This window comes from Spermophilus citellus (genome assembly GCF_964194105.1).
Source record: "Spermophilus citellus genome assembly, chromosome: 13".
Lineage (NCBI taxonomy): Eukaryota > Metazoa > Chordata > Mammalia > Rodentia > Sciuridae > Spermophilus > Spermophilus citellus.
Window position 1 is genome coordinate 4807948 of NC_138193.1, and position 8052 is coordinate 4815999.

Sequence of the window (8052 nt, forward strand, 5' to 3'; positions counted from 1 at the left end):
TCCAGCTCTATATTCATGTTTAATTTAGAGACAGGGTCTCACTGAGTTGCTTAGTGCCTTGCTTTTGCTGAGGCTGGCTTTGAACTCATGATCCTCCTGTTTCAACCTCTCAAGCTGCTGGGATGACAGGCGTGTGCCATTGCGCCTGGCTGTCTGTTTTTTACTCACTAGGAAATACATTTGCTCGCTAATGGAGCAGTTAATCACTGAGTTCTTCCATACACTGTGTACTTGTCCAGACACTAGAAACCCAAAGAACCAGTCCTTGGGGAGGTGACAGTCTACTCTTATATCCCCTTGGAGGCCACTGCCCACCAAATATCTGCAGAGCCAGGTGTTTGGAGAACGCTCCCCGCCTCCCCACCCCGGCCCCCGCCCCGCAAGCCATCATCAGTGGGTGTTATTTGGTTTCTAAATTGGTCACATAAATTCTGGTTATTTAAATAGCTGTAAAGAACAAAAGGAAAATACAAATGTCAGACTAACACAACATTTGAACTAACTACGTTTTTCCTGTCCTTCTAAAATTTATTTTATAAATCTGTTCATTCTGTAATAGATAACAGACCTTCAGCAACTGGGGGGAGACACAGCTAGGCATGATAAATACTTGTTAGCTAGGGAAACTGACATAACAACAGACTTTCCCAAACAAAACCAAACACAAGTCATGAGAGAGCCAGGAAGGCTTCAAGTCTTATGAATCCATTCCTGCCCAGATCCGGTGATTTTAAAGGCCATTTCCTCTCCGCAGTGACCCTTTCTAATGTTCTCCGTAGCGTTACCACCCAGGCTGCTCTGATCTTGAGCTCTTCTGAGTCTTCATTCTTTGTTTCCAGCTGTGGCCCATGTCATTGATGAAAACATTAAGCTGTGCCGGAGGTTGATCCTCATTATAGTCCCCGAGTCGCCCAGCTTTGGTCTGCTAAAGAACATGTCAGAAGAACAAATTGCGGTCTACAACGCCCTCATCCAGCTTGGGATGAAGGTCATTCTGATTGAACTGGAGAAGATTGAGGACTACACCACCATGCCAGAGTCGATTCAGTACATGAGACAGAAGCACGGGGCCATCCCGTGGAAGGGGGACCTCACCGAGTCATCTCAGTGTGCCAAGACCAAGTTCTGGAAAAGAGTGAGATACCACATGCCGCCCAAAAGGTTCCCGCCTTCCTCCAGTCCAGTGGCTGAAGCTCATACCCTGCAATTTCCCAGCCGGCAAATGGAGACCAAGATGGGGCTCATCAGCCGCTGACTGAGAATTGTCCCCTCTTGGTATCTTGTGGCTGGCCAAGGATGCATTTCATTTGGGCTGTCTGCCCCAAAGCTTGCTGTTTTGTACTGCTTGTTTGGTTTGTCTTGATCAGACTTAGTTTTTTAGGGAAAGACATCACGTCTCTGGAGGGCCCGTTAACTCAATGGGTCCTGGAGACTAGTGAGCTCTCACTGAGCAAGAGATGGATGTGGCATTGCGGCCCCATGGGAATGAGATACAGAGGTCTGTCAAGCGGATATACAGAGTCTGAAAGCTTGACTGTGAGTTCTGAAGTTGGAGCTTGGGTAGCCTAGAGATGGTAGGAGGGGAGCCAGTGACTTGAGGAAGACTGGCCAGAACCACACTGTGTTTCTGCCCACCCAGTGTCCACAGGGCTCTGCTCCTCAGCAGTATTTGAGGTGCTGGAATGCCCCTTACTCGCTCCTCCAGGGCAGGCAAACAGTGTCACCACAGTTTTGGCCTGGTGTCCCTGGAAGCTACTTTGCAGTCAGCTAGAACAGTGGGAGACCCCCAGGGGTACCACTATGAGTGTCCTGTGGTCACCCACCCAGGGGACCCAAACCAAAATAAGTAAGATTTTTTTTTAAAAAACCAGAGAATGAACCCAGGAACAGTTAACCACTGAGCCACATCTCCAGCCAGCCCTTATTGTTTTTTATTTTGAGACAGGGTCTTACTAAGTTGCTGAGGCTGTCTTTAAACTTGTGATCCTCTGCCTCAGCCTCCTGAGCTACTGGGATTATAGATGTGTGTCATCATGCCTAACAAGGAGTAAGAATTTTTTTTTTTTTTAATTTTTCCTTTTGGACACAGGAGGTGGAGTAATTCTGGTCTGAGGAAAGCAACATGTGTTTTCCCTTAGTGAGTGAGCCCTTCTCAAAGGTTAGTTTATGATTTAACAATTTGCCAACGATTTTTAATACTAAGGATTAGCTGTCAGGCCTCTTCACTACTTTGCAAAACCTAACTTGAGGACATTAGTTACAGCTGAACCCTCTCAAGCCATGTTTGATGATCCCAAGATTTAAACAGTGGCCCATGTTAAGGAAGAGCTATCCAGGGCTGGAAGTGAGTCAGCCCAGGGACAGGAGGCCAGGCCCAGCCACAGTGGTCCCACGTGGAAGGAGGACAGGGTGGCCCGGAGGGAGCAGGGTCCCGAAGGCCTGTGCCCCTGGAGTGTCTGGTGCAGGTGCCCCAGAGCCCTCTCCATTCTTTTAATTGACATTTCAAGGTGACTTAGCACCCAGCCCCTATTCAGTATTGTTATTTAACACCTGCTTCTAAAAAAGTTTAATTGTGGCAAAAACAGATGAACCTAAAAATTTACCATCCTAGTTATTTTTTAAGTGGACATTTCAGTGGCATCAAGCACATGCCCACTGGCTGTGAGACTGTCACCACCAGTCACCTCGGAGCCTTTCCATCTTTGCAGACTGAAACGGTGTGCCCAACAAATAAGCACCACCCCCAGACCCTGGTAACCGCCAGTCTTCTTCTGGTCTGTAAGTCTGACCTCACCGAGGTGCAGTGGAGCAGTATGCATCTCCCTGTGGCTGGTTAATTTCGCAGAGCAGAGCGCCTCCAGGTTCATCCTGTGCTTACACAGCGCCCCCTGTCGTCTTTCCTCCTTTGAACATGTTTTCTGCCTAGTGGGGAGGGTGAGAGGAGAGCATGGACTCCACTTCTGGAAAGTCCTCAAAAGCAAGAAGCTTATCAAGGGACCTTCTCATCAGATGCTTGTCATTTCTTTCTTTCTTTACCTCATTGACATGAGAATTCCTCACGGAGGATTTGAAGTCCAATACGTTTCCTCTTGCACCTGTTCCCCATTCCATCCCCTCACCCTCCAGGTCTTGGTCTGTCCTGGAGGGCTGTCCTCCAATCCTGGAGAAGCTGGGGACTGCAGGCTGGCTGAGGGCAGCTCATATTACAGTGCCTGGCTTGGAACCTGGCCACACCAGCCAGCCAGCTTGGAGCAGGGGGCACTCATCTCAGGGAGCAGAAAATCTGGACTCCTGTTGGGGAGTGATCACCAGGTCACGCTTTGTAGAGAATCTGGGGGATCCCCCTTGTTCTGATTTGGAACTCCCCTGTCCTTCCCAGTCATTTCCTCCAAAAGAGGCAGGAAAGCAGATGGAGTGTCCTTTTCAGGAAGTAGGGGACAAATTGGGGTGTGTCCTCTCTAAGGGGCGCCTAGTATGCCTGTGAATTTCAGGAAATGAATTCTCCAGTGACTACTTATTTATTCTGATGGCATTCACTGGACCTCAGTTGAGACTGGTTGTAGAAAAGAAATCGAACTCATCAGAAGAAAAAGTATTTTTGGAAAACCTCTGATTTATGGGAGACCCAGGCCTGTTGGAGAATTCAATTCCAGAACTTTACTTTTAGGTCAAAAATCCCCCCCCCCAACCCCATATGGGTTTAAAGTTTCTTTCTGTTTAAAAGTATTCAATATATATTATTAATTCAAGCTGTAATAATCTTAATGGTTGACACTAGCATATTTTAATATTACTTTTATTAAAATATATTTTGTGTCTCATGTGAAAACTCTCTTTCTCAAAAAGACGACATCTCACATGTTGAATGCTGGGCAGGGTTCTCCAGGTGGAATGATTTCATTGCTGTGCTCAGAGATTTGCAAAAATGGACAAATATTTTAAAATATTTTAAAGATTAGTAAGGGTTACCCGTAGCAGTGATAATTTGATAAAGGCCATGGACATCTCTCTGTTAAACAAACAATCTTGGCTACATTTTTAGAAGTTTGGCTGACGTGTTTTCAAGCTCTTCAGTGGAAACTTCTAGTGAGTCAATAGACCTGGATGTGGGGTAAAGATGCTTGTGTTAGCCTTTTGTTTTGTGTTTGTTTCTATCTTTATAAGACCTGATCTCAGAATTTTGGAGGACTTTATCTAGAGGGTCAGTGATTAGCAACTTGGGTGAACGAGTTAGATCTAAATATTCTTTGAGAAGAAACTCAGCCTGACAATTTCAGTGGTACTTGATCTAGCCCAGAGGCACACATGCATCACAGGTCTCCGGAGCTGCAGCATCCTGTCATCTACAGGGGACACAGTGTGAGATCCCAGTGGATGCCTGAAGCTCCAGATGGTACTGAACCCCGTATCACTATGTTTTTTCCTATAATACCTACTCAAGATAAAGGTGAATGTGTAAATTAGACATAGTAAGAGATTAACAATGATAACTACTAATACAATAGAGCAATTGTAACAATGTACTGCAATAAACATTCAGTAAATGTGGTCTCTGTCTCTCTCTTTCTCTTTCTCCCATGAAACATCTCACTATGCTGGACACTCTGCTTCCTGAGTGGATGTGAGATGGCACAAAGCTTGGGTGGGCCAGGAATAGCTGGAACCTTGGGGAGTGAGACCCCCAGATAAGGGGGCTACTGTATTTCTTCCTGGTGTGTCTGGAGTCTTAGGCCTTTCCTGGTCAGCCAGGGTGCCTTCTCCACTTCTGTGTGGGCTGTGTCAGGAACAAGGTGACCCTGGGGGAGACTAAGGCCCTGAGGAATTGAAGTGACTCAGGAAGCCTCTAGTAATCTGAGATGGAGAGGGACAGGTGTCTTGTGTTGAGAGCCACAGCCAAAGGGGCCCCAGTAAACTTCCAGCTGATTGGCTCACAGTGGCCCCAGCAAACTTCCAGCTGCCAGCTGATTGGCTCCTCTGCTGGTGGTGCTCATTGGGCTGTTTCCCCGCCCTTTCAGACCACGGAGCTGCTCATTGGGGGACTCTTTTGGCTCCGCCCACACGACCCAGCCAATCGGCCTCAAGAGCAGGAGGAGTGGGGGTTGAGAGGCTCTGGAAGCCGGTGGTGGCAGTTGGCCTCTGAGGGAATTCCTGAAGAGCTGTGTGGTGCGGTGTGTGTGTTCTAAAAATAAAGTTCGTTTCTGCTTGACAAGTGGCTCCTGAATTGTGCCCAGCCAGACTGCGGCAGTCTTGGTCTTCTAAGTCGTGCTTTGATTTATATGAGCCCCCCCCCCCCAGCAGGATGCATTGGCGTTAACTGATGTCCATCTCTAGCCTAGACTAGAGAGTCCACTGCCTCCTAGGAATCTGGAACCTGGAGGTTGTGTGCTTGGTGATTTTAAGAGGAAAGGGGACTTAAGTTTGGAACTCACCATCTCCACACTACACCTGTGCAGCCCTTCAGAAGCTGATCAACCTCTCCGAGTTCCTTCATTTTTGTGGTGGTGCGAGTCAAGTAAGATGAGATCTGAAGTTCGGTATGGGCATTATATGTAGTGGTCATTTATATGCAACTTGGACACACTTGAAACAACTCTGCCCATGCTATTTGGAGAAAAGCTTTCATTACAGAGAAAAGCATCAGTAGACATTGAATGTTTTGCAGAAGGCAGCTTATGGTGTGGGGGAAATCCTAATCTACTACTCAAAGTCAGACAGAAAAAGCCCACGAAGACAGGGTGCTCTCTATCTGGATCCATGGGATCTGCAGCTGTGCTGTACTGTGAGGGCTCAGCTGGAGGAGCTGTCCAGGCCACCCCAGCTTCGCCTGCTGGTGGCTTTTTGTCCTGTTTACACAAGGACCCCAGTCTTTCCTGATTGCCCTGGATATTCAAGAGACTTTTTTCCTGATGGAACCTCTGATTATTGTCCTTACTACTTGGTCTTGATTGGAGGGACTTAAGGAGTTTTGAAGGCCAGTCTTGGGAGGCAGATGCTAAATACTGCTGAAAGCCAGGACTAATTTTCAGTAGCGACCACTCGGCCAGGTAGTAACCCAGGCCAAGGAGCATTTGGAGGAAGAACCTTCAATAGGCATCTGCTGTTGACAGTGCCATCCCTAGCTTGGGCCTCCCAAGGACTAGGCTGGAGTAGAGAGTACAGGGTCACCCCTGCCCCAGCCTTAAAGTCAGTCCCACCACCTCAGACCATCACCAATTGTTCCTTGGGCCTTCAGCAGCGATGATTCCAAACGAGATTTGCAGGTGTTAAGGTCCTGGAGGTGTTCACTTCTTACTATTATTTGATACCAGCACAAGTTTAATGAAACTTGCCAATTTTCCTTGAAGACCCTGCTTCACTCTAGAATTTCTGAAGCAGTTCAGGGGTACCCTTTGTTTGGGGTGGTGGTAGTTGAGAAGAACCCGGGGTAGCATTTGTGTAGTAATCTTCTCTAATCGGCAGTTTTACTTTTCTGTTTCAGTTACCCATGGTCAACTGCCATCTGAAAATACTAAATGGAAAAATCTCAGAAGTAAAGCATGCATAAGTTTTTAAACTGTATGCCATTCTGAGTAGTGTAATGAAATCTTACATGGCCCCATCCACCAAGCATCCCTTTGTGCAGTGTATCTGTGCTGTATATGCTACCCACCAGTTAATAGCCATCTGAGTTAGCAGATCTGTTGTTATATCACAGTGATTCTGTTCAAGCAATCTTTATTTTACTTAATAATAACCCCTAAGTGATATTGTTAAGCAATTTGGATATGCTGACGAGAAGTGGTAAAGCACTTCCTTTAAATACCTTCTCATGTCATCACAAAAAGGGTAAGTAGAGTACAATAAGATCTTTGAGAGAGAAATAAAAATCTCCTGTGGTTAAGGGAGTTGGGTGGGGGATCTTTATATAGCCATATCAAAGATGGCTAAATCTCAATGGAAATTTGGGGGGAGAGGAATTCCTCTCACTCAACCACTAAACTCAGTCAATTTTATCCATTATTTTGTAGGGGTTTTTTAACCTTTGTCTCAACTGAACATGTAATCAAGCTGCTAACAATCAAGATTATACCTTATACCAGGTATCTGCCATTTTGAATCCTCAACAGTTCTGCTGTTTTCCATTTCGTTATCACCAGCTGGGGCACTTGTATTTTTTAAATTCCCGTGAACTTTTAACACTGTAGAAGGGATCCAATACAGCCAAAAGAAAAATAATTGGATTAGCCTGGCCTCATTACTGGTTGGTAGGTAATGGCTCAAAATACCCCAAAGCCAGTTGATGGTCTTGTGTCCAAATTTGCATAGGGAGGAAGGGTTAGGTGGCCAGCCATGAGTTCAGAAAAACACAGGTTATCTGAAAACTGAAGACCACCATTGATTTTCTCCTGTTTAACCAGCTGGGCCTGGTGCAGAGACGCAGTTCTACAGGGTCTTACCCTCCTTCTTGGAAGTGAAGCCTAGCACTCTGCTGGGACAACCTGAGGGGCGGGAGCCGACCTGAGCATGGGGCTGCCAAAGGGGATCAGGTGAGAGAGAAGGTGACTACAGGTGCTGAGTCCCTAGGTTCCCGGTAATAACTGAGTGGTCAATAAGGCCCACTTTGTTTGGGCCTTTCCCCTTCTGCCTGGGAGGCTTAGGAGAGACTGAGTCACATCCCGTGAAGGGTCTGGGCAGGTATGGTCTTTCCTCAGAAGCCAAACTGAGCTGACGATGTGCATGTGCGGGTGCTTGATAGACTGTTGGACTCATCTGGGGAATGGGGAAATGGGGGTGGGAGGGCTTGGCCTCAGTGCTTTCTATTCCTGTCTGTGGGGACCCTGCCGTGACTCAGACGGCTTCCTGTTGTGTCAGAGTCGACCTTTCCTCAGCTTGATCCTGCCTCCTGTTATAAACTCTCTTTCAGCACATGCTTGTTTGGTTGATGGATCCAGGGCGTGTGTTTGGAAAATGAAGAAGGTGGAAAATTCCTCTCTGGTTTCCCTCTTAGAACGGGGGCTATTCTACAGATGACCAACCCACGCAGAACAGACTGAACTTCTGGGTCCACTCTGC

The 8052-nt window shown here is 46.9% G+C and overlaps 1 protein-coding gene across 1 annotated transcript in view; it reads left to right on the top strand.

Moving 5' to 3' along the window:
* Positions 1-4493, top strand: part of IL1RL2 (interleukin 1 receptor like 2) — a gene marked incomplete at its 5' end in the record, with an annotated part of 42564 nt that extends 38071 nt beyond the window's left edge. Inside the window, 1 exon segment of the mRNA XM_081263871.1 lies at positions 840-4493. Within this exon segment, the coding sequence (XP_081119997.1) occupies positions 840-1255 (416 nt within the window). The 3' untranslated portion in view covers positions 1256-4493.
* Between the last annotated feature and the right edge of the window lie 3559 nt (positions 4494-8052).